This window comes from Vicugna pacos, chromosome 7 (genome assembly GCF_048564905.1).
Source record: "Vicugna pacos chromosome 7, VicPac4, whole genome shotgun sequence".
Taxonomy (NCBI): domain Eukaryota; kingdom Metazoa; phylum Chordata; class Mammalia; order Artiodactyla; family Camelidae; genus Vicugna; species Vicugna pacos.
Genome location: NC_132993.1, coordinates 79,218,169 through 79,230,977, shown reverse-complemented (window position 1 = coordinate 79,230,977; position 12,809 = coordinate 79,218,169). Strand labels below are relative to the sequence as shown.

The 12,809-nt window shown below is 39.4% G+C and overlaps 1 pseudogene and 1 gene segment (V, D, J or C); both read left to right on the top strand.

The window, feature by feature from the left end:
• Positions 1 to 3,955: 3,955 nt before the first annotated feature.
• Positions 3,956 to 4,132, top strand: LOC140697588 (T-cell receptor gamma alternate reading frame protein-like; annotated as a pseudogene).
• Positions 4,133 to 4,149: 17 nt separating this feature from the next.
• Positions 4,150 to 9,672, top strand: LOC107035184 (T cell receptor gamma constant 2-like). The segment is given in 4 exon segments: positions 4,150 to 4,273; positions 7,809 to 7,868; positions 8,098 to 8,145; positions 9,530 to 9,672. Coding segments are annotated over 4 exon segments (375 nt in total).
• The last annotated feature ends 3,137 nt before the right edge of the window (positions 9,673 to 12,809 follow it).

Sequence of the window (12,809 nt, the reverse complement as noted above, 5' to 3'; positions counted from 1 at the left end):
TGCAGAGAGGGTCAGGCAGGTAAGATTCTCGTGATCCACCGTGACTATTGGAGGAAACTGAGGACCAGGCATCCTGCCATTTCTCTAGTCCTTGTGCCTTCAAGGCCCGCTGCCGGGAGTTGCAAGCTTAGCTCTGCATGTGGGTTGGACAGAAGTCAGTTTGAAGCTGAAATTTCTAGTAAAAGTTTGGAATAGAAATAGACTATGCTGTTGATTGGTTAAAAAGCCATCTGTGTGCACAACACAAGTGAAGCAGTTCCATATATTGCCCTTATATGTTAGGCTTTAGCCAATATTCCTTTTGATTTTCTTAACCCTGAAGATGCAGGGGCTAAGACAGATCATTGCCTTTTAACTAGATGTGTGTAAAAGGCACGTTTCCTGTGATGACGGCTTTGAGAATTCCAGGCAAATGAGAGCGCAATGGAATGCAAACCAGGGAATCAGTCTTCATGTTTAATTGCCACAGATCCAATTGCAACCCCAAAATACTGAATTCCCATCAGTGAGATCAAGTTTGGTCCCATGAGATTCAATGTCATGTTGGACTACACGGTTATGACAAATTGCAAATAATGATAATAATCATTATTATCTCCTTTCTATAGCATTTTTAATCAACTTGCTTTTCAGATCTTGTTTTATTTTGGTCTCCCTTCAGCTCTGGTAGGTATGTTGCATTGATTTATACTAACACCTTTGTTTTCAAATAAATAAAGTATTAAAGGATATAATTTACCTGATTTGCTCACCACAGAACTTGTTAGGAGCGAAACAAACCAGGACCGGAAGCCTGGTCTCTTGGATTGTAGGCAGTCTTAGTTTTACTAGGATTTGAAGAATTCAGAGAAGCTAAATTAGTCTAAAGATTTCAATATGTATTGAATCACTTTGAAATCATCATAGAAAGTCTTTGGTAATGGAGTATAATTTTCATTATAGGGAGGTATCAGAAGGACGCAATTTTTTCAAGGTAATAGAGGGAAGGCAAGAAACAAATTGGAAAAATAGTTAAGAATTTAGGAAAAAATGAGAATGTGAATGGGGATTAGATGTAGAACTCTTAGGAAAGATTTTAAAACAAATCCACATTGTAAAGGACAGTACAGACAACATTGTGCAAATATTGTAATAGGATTTGTCTTTGTCTGCATGTGGACTTTTATAAAGGGCTCCTGTATAAGGTATTCAGTCATCATGAAGTGTTTGGCTCAAGACTGAAGTTTGTTATTACAGGTGTGTTTTGTGAGTCAATATTTCATTTTCTGGTGGTGAAAGGGTGTTTTCAATGTGCCTGGGCTTTGGAGTCAGGCTGACTTGGTGCTGTGAATCCACCACTTACTGCTTATGTGAATTTTAGTGATTATTCTCTGGCCTCAGTCTCCTAATACATAAAATGGGATAACAGTGTGTATCCAGCAGGTGGTGTATGGGAATTGAATGAGATAGTGTGAATAGTGTGCTTGGCACATTGTCTTGGCACATGAGGGGTGCTGAGTATATGTATCTACACCCAATTCAAATGTCAAGGGAGAATTGTATTCAATATAGAGAGTTGTTTTCAGCCAAGAATGTGGACAGAACAGAAATTCTCCAGAGGATGAAGCTATACTTCTTATTTCTCAAATGGAAAGTTGTCTTACTGTCCACTCACATGCAAAACATTGAATTTGAAGATAGTTGTCTCTCTTAAGCTGACTCTTCCCCACTTGGCAAAAAACCCATGAGATTAAAATGTGTTTGTTTGTTTGTTGTATTTCTTGTTATTTTACGTGCTTTAAATCTGAATCCTTGATCTTAAGTGATAGCTTCTCTAACACCAATGTTTGTTGGCTCTAAAATGTATAGCCAATAAGTTTTGCTCATATTCTTCAGAAAAAGTTTTAGTTCATAAAGAAAATGATCAAAATGTAAAATCAATTATAGTTAGAAATGTCATAAATTTGATATTCTTATTTAGATATGCAATAGGTCTATTTAATTTATAAAAGAAAAATGATAAGGAAAAACAAGTCAATATCAGCAAAGTATACAGTTGGAGGAATATACAGTACCTTACCATTATTATCAATAAAAATCTATTTGTACTAAAATAACTGTATAAAATAAAAATGAGTACATTATAGCCTCCTTATATTTTCAGCATGATTTTAAACATTCATGTTTGCTTGCTGATTTAATAGAAAATCAAGGACTTTGCTAAAGAGGCAGAAATTCTCAAGAATTTTTTCCTTTTCTTCTCAAATGAGAAGTATAGTTATTCTTAAGAAATTGTCCATTGAATGATGAAATTAACTCCAAACTCCAATTTGAACTGAGTATTAGTAAAGTATTTGTCTTTCAATTGGAAATCAAATTGGAAAAGGTTCTTACATTTATAATTTCAATTGTTAGATTAGCAATAAATGCATAGTCAGTAACATTCCAGCATTCAAGTGATTTGCCTTTATACACATAAGACGTTTCGGCATCTATTTTGAAGTTGTAATAAACAGGGAACTATACTTTTAATATAATCTCTAATTATATATACACTTTACTCAGCAGGTGAAAAAAAGAGAAAATAGTGGAGCTCTGAAGATGCTCAGCAGCCTTATAAGGCAGATTCAAATTATGGGGGAGACACTGAGGGTTAAAATATGGTGTATTTTTAGTCATGCTTCAACTTCAAATGGACTTCCAAGATACAGTGTGCTCTTTTGGTGAACATTTTCTGAAGTGAGACCAAGTGCATCTGATAAGTGCGTTACTTGATAATGTTCACGTGAGAGCATTTATGAAGATGCATTTATAATAGAAGTTTTAGAACTATTTCTATTTTGCCTCTAAATTCAAGGCACAATAAATAATTTGGAGGTGCAGCTTTAATATGGCCCTAGTCAAAAATCTGGAGTGGTGCATATGTGACACTGAGAGTTTGTATAAAATAGGAACCAATGAGGTGAACCCCGTCACTGCAGAACTGGGCGTGGGACCCACATTTGAAACTAAAAATTCAACTTCATAGGCTGTCAAGTACAGGTGGACATAGATTCCCATTAATGCAAGTGACTGTATATTGTTTTTAAAAACTGATAAATTTTCTCCTGACATTTATTAGTAAGGAAAATATAGAAATATGTTGCATCCCAGAATCAGTTAAATAAAGAATGAGGTTCCACAGAGTTGCAGATCATAAGAAGTTTTTATTGGGCCAAAGAGAGTGTAAGTTACAAAACTCATGGGATGGGAATGGGAAGTAGTTTAGAAATAGCTAAAGATCCTCACCTGTGGAAAGGTCATCATTGTTACCTGGTCTCCTCCTTTATACCCATCCCCACCACCCACCCATTCAGCCTAAAACAGCCTCCACTATGATAGAACAAAAGATATTTTTTAAACATTTTTTATTGATTTATAGTCATTTTACAATGTTGTGTCAAATTCCAGTGTAGAGCACAATTTTTCAGTTATACATGAACATATATATATTCCTTGTCACATAACAAAACAGAAACAGACTCATAGACATAGAATACAAACTTGTGGTTGCCAAAGGGGCAGAAGGTGGGAATAGATAAACAAGATTATATACTGTATAGCACAGGGAAATACACACAAGATTTTTTTTTTAAAGTGTGTCCATGAATGTCGGAAGCCATGATATGTGACAGTTAAAAGTCATAGCCTAACTTAGCATGCATGCAAAGAATGGAGGCCAAGGTGCAAATCAGCCAGTGCTACTTAATAGCTGTGACTTTGGGCAAGTTACATAAAGTCTTGAACCTTCTTCCCATTGAAAATAAGAACAATAATTAGCACCTGACAGCTGACTGTGGCCATAAGGTCAACTTGAGCGCTGATTCAATGGCTCCTTCCTCTTACTACACGGTTCCAAACCACACAACATTTGTGTTTCTGTCATAATTCTCTTTAATTACTATTTTAATTCCGCTCCCCGCAGCTAGAGACCTTGATGCAGACATGGGCCCCAAGCCCACTATTTTTCTGCCTTCAATTGCTGAAATAAACCTCCATCGGGCTGGAACATATCTTTGTCTTCTGGAGGACTTTTTCCCTGGTGTTATTAAGGTTTCCTGGAAAGAAAAGAATGGCAACAGGATTCTGCAGTCCCAGCAGGGAGACACCGTGAAGACCAGCAACACGTACATGAAGCTGAGCTGGCTGACCGTGCCTGAAAAGTCAACAGATAAAGAACACGTGTGTGTCGTCAAACACGAGAAAAATAAAAAAGGAATTGATCAACAGATTCTTTTTCCTTCAATTAATCAAGGTATGTATATAGAAATAGAAGCATTACCTCCCAGAACATTATTTTTTAAAGGGAATAGCCCCACCTTTTTTGTCAAGCGTCGATGAAAAACAAACAAATATAAATCTTTCTTAAGTATTGAGCTGTTTCCCCACAGAATTAAAATAGTGTAGGGTTTGAAACATAAGAAAGAAAAAGGAAAAAAATTACTCAACCTTTCTCACCTCGGTTTCATCTTCCAAAATATTAAGCTCACAGTGATGTATTTTAGGGTTGTTCTATGGTTTAAATGAAACAACATTCAATGAAACTTAGCACACAATATACAACTTAGCACACAATAAATACACAAAAAGAGACTCCCCTTTTAATGATCTTAGTTGATCAGGAGATAAGAATAATTATACACCTCTTATGATTGTTCCTCTCCATCAAGCAAAGGCATCTCACTTCAGTCTTACTTTACTCCAAGTATAACCCAGAAACAATGAGCATTGAATGACAAAATGGTGATCATCTGAGAGAAGCAGGCTGCAGTGCCACACAAGGTGGAATAATCCGACTACTGCACTTTTTTTATGGTCTTAGGTTTTTGAGATTTGTGTTTTGTATTTCACTGCAAGGTAAAATTTTGGAATTAAAGGTTGGGTGAGGTTACAGGGTACAGACATACTTCCATTCTACGTGACGAATATTTCTTGCCATTGGTAAGTGCCTCTCAGCAAAGTGTAATCACAGCCCTAGCGTGTGCCAAGCCTGGAGGGGATGTGTGGATGATACCCTCGGTGAAGAACCGTCCCAGGGAGGACGCACTACAATAATGAGACTATACCCTTTATATAAGCGCTCAGAAGTCCTGAATCACTTAAAGTCCTGCGTATGGACACAGCTGTCCAAACGGCCCGGAGTGCCCATAAGAAGGAATCAGTTTGTACTTTTCCCTGTGGTTAAAAAGCCCCTTCTAAGCAGCAGGAAGCAAGCGCCTAACAAAAGATGCGAGAATTCACTGTGCATCACTCCAAATTTCTGATCTAAGTCTTTACTTCTCGTCCAATAACCAAATTGGGTTCCAACACTTGCCTGCACTTTGTCCTAGGGCTCCGCGAAGAGCAGATGAAACAAAGTCAGTGAAAATGCTTGCTTTCAAAACATAACACAGATGTATTTATTCATATTTTCATTGTATTTTTTATGTCCTTTCAAAAAACTCTTTAAAAGCAAGACTACAAAATAACCTTAAATTTTCTGTTTCTACAGCTAAGAAAAAGAGGGAAGCAAATATGTAAAGTGTTGGTTTAATATAATCGTGGGCTTAACTGTCTTAGATTTTTTTTTTTAAAGTAGGTACCAGGGATTGAACCCAGGACCTCGTGCTTGCTAAGCATTGCACTCTACCACTGAGCTATACCATTCCCACCAGATTTTAATTTTTCTAGTGATGAGTGAAGAATAAGAATTATAGTGAGTTTCATAGGGATGATTATCACAAAGGAGACGAGTTTGAGTTTATAATGTGTTCTACTTAGCACTAATTTTCTAAAATAAATGTTTCCCATGGACTATTCACAGCAACAAAGCTATCGTGGGCATTTCTGTTAATGTCATCCTACAGCAAATTTTTTTTAAATTTTTAATTAAAAAAATTTTTTTTAAATTGAAGTACAGTTAGTTACAATGCATCAATTTCTGGTGTACAGCATAATATCCCAGTCGTGCATATACATACATATATTCATTTTCATATTCTTTTTCATTAAAGATTAATATAAGATATTGAATATAGTTCCCTGTGCTGTACAGAAGACATTTGTTTTTTTTAATCTGTTTTTTATATAGTGGCTAACATCTGCAAATCTCAAACTCCCAATTTTATCCACTGTCTCTTGGAAGTTTTGTTTCTGTTTACACTTTTATAGAAGCTAGGAAGGTAACATGGAAGGCCAAATCAGTGTTATGATTTTGAAGACAGAGAAAACTAATCTGGGTCCAAGCTTTCCACCAGCCCTCATTGAGAAAGAGAACTAGGGATACCTCTGCGGAATTTATTATGAAAATGTATTGCTTTGTTGTTTCTACTTCAAGCCATGCATTTTAAAAAGAGATTTGTTTTTCTTTTAATGAATAAAGTCACTGTAAAGAAAACAAAGAGAATTTTAAGATACCTTAAAGTCAGTTCTTGAGGATATTTTAACATCCAAGCATGACTGCACTAACATTTTCATTCTTAAGGTTTACTCCAAAGCCTTTATATATCAAATCCACTTTTTTTTTTTAAAGAATATACTGAAAAAGAATCTACATACAACGGCCTACCAGAACCATGTTCATATGGGCAAGAACACATCCAGGAGAAAAAGGATAAACCAAAACAAACACTATAACTCCATTTTTCTCCATCCAACAGCCTATTTTCTTAAAAAAAATTTTTTTTTACTTATATGTATGCCTTTTTTGTTTTTTCTTTATTTGTAGACAAATACAATTCTCACCTCAGGTTTTACGTAATCTGAGAACCATACATATGATTTGGTGTATTTTTCTACCCTTGAAAAATTGCACTGAAATGCTGAGCTCCTGTAATATAACGGTCATTGCAAAGAATATTTACGATATCTAGAAGAGAAGATGTTTTTAGTGTCCACAGTGGTGGAATTATGTTGTCTCTCTACATAACTTCTCTGCATTTCTATGACAGTTTTTACAAAGTGCTTTCCACGTGCTCTGTCTCATTTAATCCCCCAGGACGATCCTTTGAATGCTGGCTCTGCCATCACTGGTCTGACTCCCAGCAAATTACTTACCTTCTAATTCTTATTTCCTCCTTTGTAACACAAAGTCCTTCAAAATACAGCTCACTCTACTGTCACCAGGGGGTGAAACGAGATATTGTATGTGAAATATTGAAGCCAGAAACAATCACTCAATGCCTAATGTTGTTTTCATTAGTCCCACAAACACAACTGCAGAAAATAATGTACATGAGTTGGGGATACCGGGGACATGAATGATTTGGAAGTGCATGGCTGTTTATTTTTCCTGGTTGGGAAATCGCCTGAGCCAGACTCCTCCAGAAAGGAAATGTTGTTGTGGATTCTGGGATTGGACGAATTCGTTTGGGTAGCCACTCTTCAGCTCAGCGGTGCGCACTGAAGACTGGAGAGCAGCTAATTTTCTGATTATTTGTCTTTTTGACAGTATTTCTCCAACACCTACTTTGTAGCCAGCCCTATCATAGGAGCTATAAATACAGAAGGAAAATAAGATGGTCTTGGATATTACCCGCCAGCTGTGATTAAAAAAAAAAGAACAAAAATGTACCCTTCAGAACTTCGATATCTTCATGTGCAGAAAACAATATATGTATTAGATCTGATAACTTTTATAGAATCAGACCAACTGTTCCTGAAATGGTAGGGCTCGTGTTTTGAATGACTGTCTCCCTGTCCATAGTCTATATACATATACATGTTACAATACGTACGTGTATAAATACATACACACGCTGTCAAATAACGGGCAGGAATAACTGACTAATGCTTCTTCTCATTTCTTGTAGTTGTCACTTTAGTTACCGCTACTCCAGAGCCAACAAATGATTGTTTGAAAGCTAAAAGCAGTAAGTTACTGTACATGTTTGCCTTCATACTTCGGTCTTTTTTATTCTCCTGATCAATTTACCTTTTGAAGTTTACCTGGCTTAAAGTACAAAGAACCAGTTATCTGGAATTCTAGGGCTCATCATTTGCATTCTTTTAATAATTCTTCTCCTGTCTCTCTGTCAGTAGACACACACCAGAAAATTACAGGCATGAGCCGCTGACAATATTTGCTCTCATTTCTTCTAGAGGGCACTGCTGTTGATTCTACAAAAGCTTGCCCAGAAGATGACAGTGGTAAGTTGTACTTTTACATATTTGCCTTCATTTCATCCTGCAGCCTTTTCGCCTCCTAATCAAGCTAGCTTTTGAGCTTCCTTGGTCCATAGTAGGAGAGACCAATTATTTCTGGAATCACAGGGCTCCTACATTTAATCAGTATCTCTCCTGTCTCTCTTGGCAGATTTTACAAATATATGTATGTCTATATGTATATATCACATTGTCAAATAATAGTTGTGAACAATTGACTAATACTTGCTCTCCTTTCTCCTAGAAGCTGCTGTTGTTAATTCTACAAAAGCCTGTCTGAAAGATGAAAACAGTAAGTTTTGTTCAGGTTTGCCTTTCTGTGAGGCTCCAGCGCTGTTTTCCTCTGGATAAACTTAACTTTTGACTCATGGTAGGAAAAACAGACTAGATTTGCAGAACAGACTGAGATTTTTCAGTCAATGTAGCATTTCCTGGGAGTCATCTGAACATGGTAAATGCTGGTTTGGGTATGAGATGACTGTAAATTAGAGGGTGCAGTGATAGGTTCCGAATTATTTCAAGAATGGACTCCATTCTTTAGTGTGGCCTTTGTTTCTAGTGACCGAGGAAACGTGATATCGCTTTGCTTCTAGACTTTTTTACTCCTTGGCCATTGCTAGTGGCTAACACGTGAACTGACAGAGAAAGCTTTTTGTTCAGAAGTTATTGTGCTCTATCTTGCATGCTCTATTTAATCCTCATCATACTCCGATGAAGTGGCACAGTATTTTCCCCCTACTTTACAAATGAGGGCAATGACATTAAAATTAATGATGTCCCTTGTACCATGTCACATAGCTAGATCTGGGGATCCAACCCAACCCATCTAAATCGATGGTTCATATCCTTACTCAGGTCTCTATTCCTCTTCTAAGATATAGACACAGAGCAAGAAATCCCAAAGCCAAGGCCCTGAGACAGGATGGACATGTGGGTGGGGGTGCAAGTGCACAGGCCTCTGATATCACAGACTGAACTTTAAATCCCGGTTCTTTTATTACCTAGTGATATGAAAATGAGTAAATCCCTTATGTATTCTGAGCAATACTGTCCTCACCTGCCAATAGGGAACAGTTACACCTCACTCAGTTACTGAGGAGGTAAGGGCACAGGTGTGGAATGTCTCCCATGGGGTCTCCACGCAGCTGGCACAGAACCAGCATTACCCGGGGCCCTTTCCCCCTGCGTGGAAGGTTCTGAGTGATTTAGAAGCACTGGCTCTGGCCCTGCTCATCCTCCCTCCTTCTCAGGAGGTGCGGGGGTGTCAGTCCCAGCAGGTCTCCAGAAGTGAGTAACTGTGCCCCCCTCCCCTCACCGTGTCCCGGCCTCTCGAGACAGCGGGTGAAACTAACGGCCCGCCTCCCCTTAGACACAGTGCGGCTGCAGCGCGCGAGCACGTCCGCCTACTACGCGTACCTCCTCCTGCTGCTCAAGAGCGGGCTCTACCTCTGCGTCGTCGCCTTCCTGCTGCTGCGGAGAACAGCCGTGTGCGGGCACGGGAAGGGCTCGTGACGGAGGGAGCCGGACGGCCGGCCCTTCCCCATCGTCTTTGGCTCTGAACTTCTCTGCTGAGGATGTTTCTCTGGGGGTCTGGGTGATTTCAGGTAATTTTTTTTAATAATTGTGTAACGTTTTTCAAACCGCTGGGCAAACATATTTTGCTCTGTAACAAGGAATTCTGCCATTACTCGGGGTGGGGGGGGGGCAGAGGGCAGGCCCCCGGGAGCCTTTCCCGCCTCGTCCCCACGAGCTCGTCGGCTCCTCGGGCCGCACGAGTCCCCGCCCTGAGCGCCCTCCGCCCGCGCGGCCCCCCGACCTTCCCCCGCGCACACCCCGCGCCCGCCGGCTTTGCCGCTTCAGTTCTGTACTTTGTTCTTCATAAAGGGCACAAGAAATTAAAACAGAAATCAAAAGCCCACTTTCGTCTCTGTGCACTTGAATTTCACGAAATCTAGCCAAGGTAAGAAACAGGATGCCGACAGAGCTCTCAAATTCTGCGCTGGTTGTAGCAAAGGTCAACACCACGTGTCTAAGTCTTTCTCTGCGATGGTGGTTATGGTGCTTTCTCTGGGGCTCTGACTCCAAGGGGAGTCGCAGCAAATGCAGGTGCCCGGGTTCCTTCTCTTCCAAAGGTCACCAGATCAGACTCACTGGTGTGGGACGTTCCCACGGTGACAGGGTGACCCCCCCACCCCCCCACCCAGCATGACCTGCAGTGTGCGTGCTCAGATCTGTACGAGTGTTTCATTCACAAGCACTGACTCCTGGTCCTCACATGAACTCCCCAAGAACTGTGCAAACACCAATATCCTGTGGTTTTCCCTTAACTCACTTTCTACTGGGAAAAACAAAAACAAGCCACAACAAAACAGAACATGCACAGCTTCTTAACTTAAAGTCTCCTCCAACGAGTCGGAGAATTTTCTCAAGACCTTGCGGGTGAATCTGTCTTGTCCTTGTGTCTGGTGTCAGTATAACTGCTCCTTTGCTTGTCAACGCTATGGAAATCCCGCCTTATTCTGTGAATGTGCCTAGATTAATAACTGTTCCTTGGGAGGTGCTAAGAAATTGAGAGCTTTGGGCAGAGCAGGACTGTGGACGGTGCTCTGACCGTCCTGACACTCAAGCCCCTTCCCCAGACTCAGTGACCCCAGATCTCTCTGTGGAAGCTTCCGGTGAGTCCAGGTGCACTTCTGACCTAGAAGAAAGTCAAACATCCTTGTGGTCCAGTATTTTCCACCCGCACATGGTACATGGCTGCCATGTGGTGAGAGGGGAGGACCACTGGGCCAGAATTTCCATCTCTCACCCCATAGTTGAAGTGTCGCCTGCTGGGTCTGCTCTAACCCATTGTGTCATTTCTCCTCAACCACCTCACATTGCCTAAGTTTACCCATCTTTAGAAGAAAGTGCTCATATAAATAATTTCAGATTTCCAGAGCAATTTACAAATTCATTGATTTATGTCCTTATTAAGTAATAATAAGAAAAACTGAAATAGTATCTTCTGTACTTCTTAGCATGTATTAACTTTATTTAACTCTCACAAGAAGTATATAAAAGTATTGAATCACTAAGCTTTACACCTGAAACTAACATAAAATTGTAAATCAACTATATTCAATTAAAAATATTTTAAACAAATAGAGGAAGCATTCAAAAGAGAGGTTTTTTTCTCTTGGCTGTTTAGAAAAAATAATAATTCTGAGTAGCAAGATACAACCAGGGATACTACACCCACATGGTGTAACAGTCAAGTGGCTAGAAACTCAGCATTTCCATTAGCCATGAAAACTTGTCTGGGTAAGCACAGGGTCTCTGTCATGTTCTGTTAGGTTAATTTTCTTTGCTTGCTTTCTTTTGTTCTGTTTGAATAAGGGCAAATACCCACCACCTAGTGAGCACCAGGGATTCTGCTGGGCAGCTGCCTGCTTCACGTCTGATGCTCTCCCTGTACCACGGTTCAGTACGATGCTCATTTCACTGATGAGAAGATGGGGTCGCAGAGAGACTAAGAAGTATGCCTGAGGCTAAACACAGTATAGTGGCAGATTCCACATGATTCAAGTCAGGTCTGCCTGACTTTAAACCAGCTGCTTTGTCATTATACCAGTGGCTCACCTCTGAGAAACCTACTGTATGTTAATTATAATTTTAAAATTTTTATAAAAAAGAATGGATAAACAAAGTAACAAACATATGAGAAAAAAATCGCCCAGGCAGTATTTCATTTTTATGGCTGAGTAATATTCCATTATATATATAGATATACATCTTCTTTATTCACTCATTCTTTGATGGACAGTTAGGTTGCTTCCATGTCTTGGCTATTATAAATAGTGCGGCTATGAACATTGGGGTACACGTATCTTTTTAAATTAGAGTTTTCATCTTTTCCAGATATATGCCTAGGAGTGGGGTGGCTGGATCACATGGCAACTCTATTTTTATTTTTTAAGGAGCCTGCATACTACACTCCAAAGTGGCTGCACCAGTTTACATTCCCAGCAACCATATAGGACGGTACCCATTTCTCCACACCATCTCTAGTATTTATTATAGGTAGATTTTTTGATGATGGCCTTTCTGTCTGGTGTGAGATGATACCTCACTGCAGTCTTGATATGCATTTCTCTAATAATTACTGATGTTGAGCATCGCTAATTCATGTGCCATTAGACCATCTTTATGTCTTCTTTGGAGAAATGCCTATTAAGTTCTGTCCATTTTTTTGGCTGGGTTGTTTGTTTTAAAGAAAAAGGTTTATGTATTAGGATTAAAACAATGTCTCATTTAAAAAGGGAAGCTTTTCTGTTTGTTTGTTTACAATCTATTTCAGCTTCTGTAAAACAGCTTCTTTGGGAAACTAGTAGAACTTCTCTTTTGAAAACAAAATAAGACCATTCAGACACAAGAAAGATGAAATCTAATTTAGAGCTACTCGATTCTCCTGAATTTGATCAGATCACTATACCTGAATACATAGCCCTCCTATTAGACATTTGGAACTATTTCTCCATTGGGAAATCAGAGAGGCAAGAGGGGAAACTTGCAAATCACTGGGAGTTTTGTGCAGCTGGTCCCCCCCCCCCCCCCAGCCCAAGGGCACTGCTAGGCAGTGTCTCCCATGGTTTCCACCTTCTTAGCAA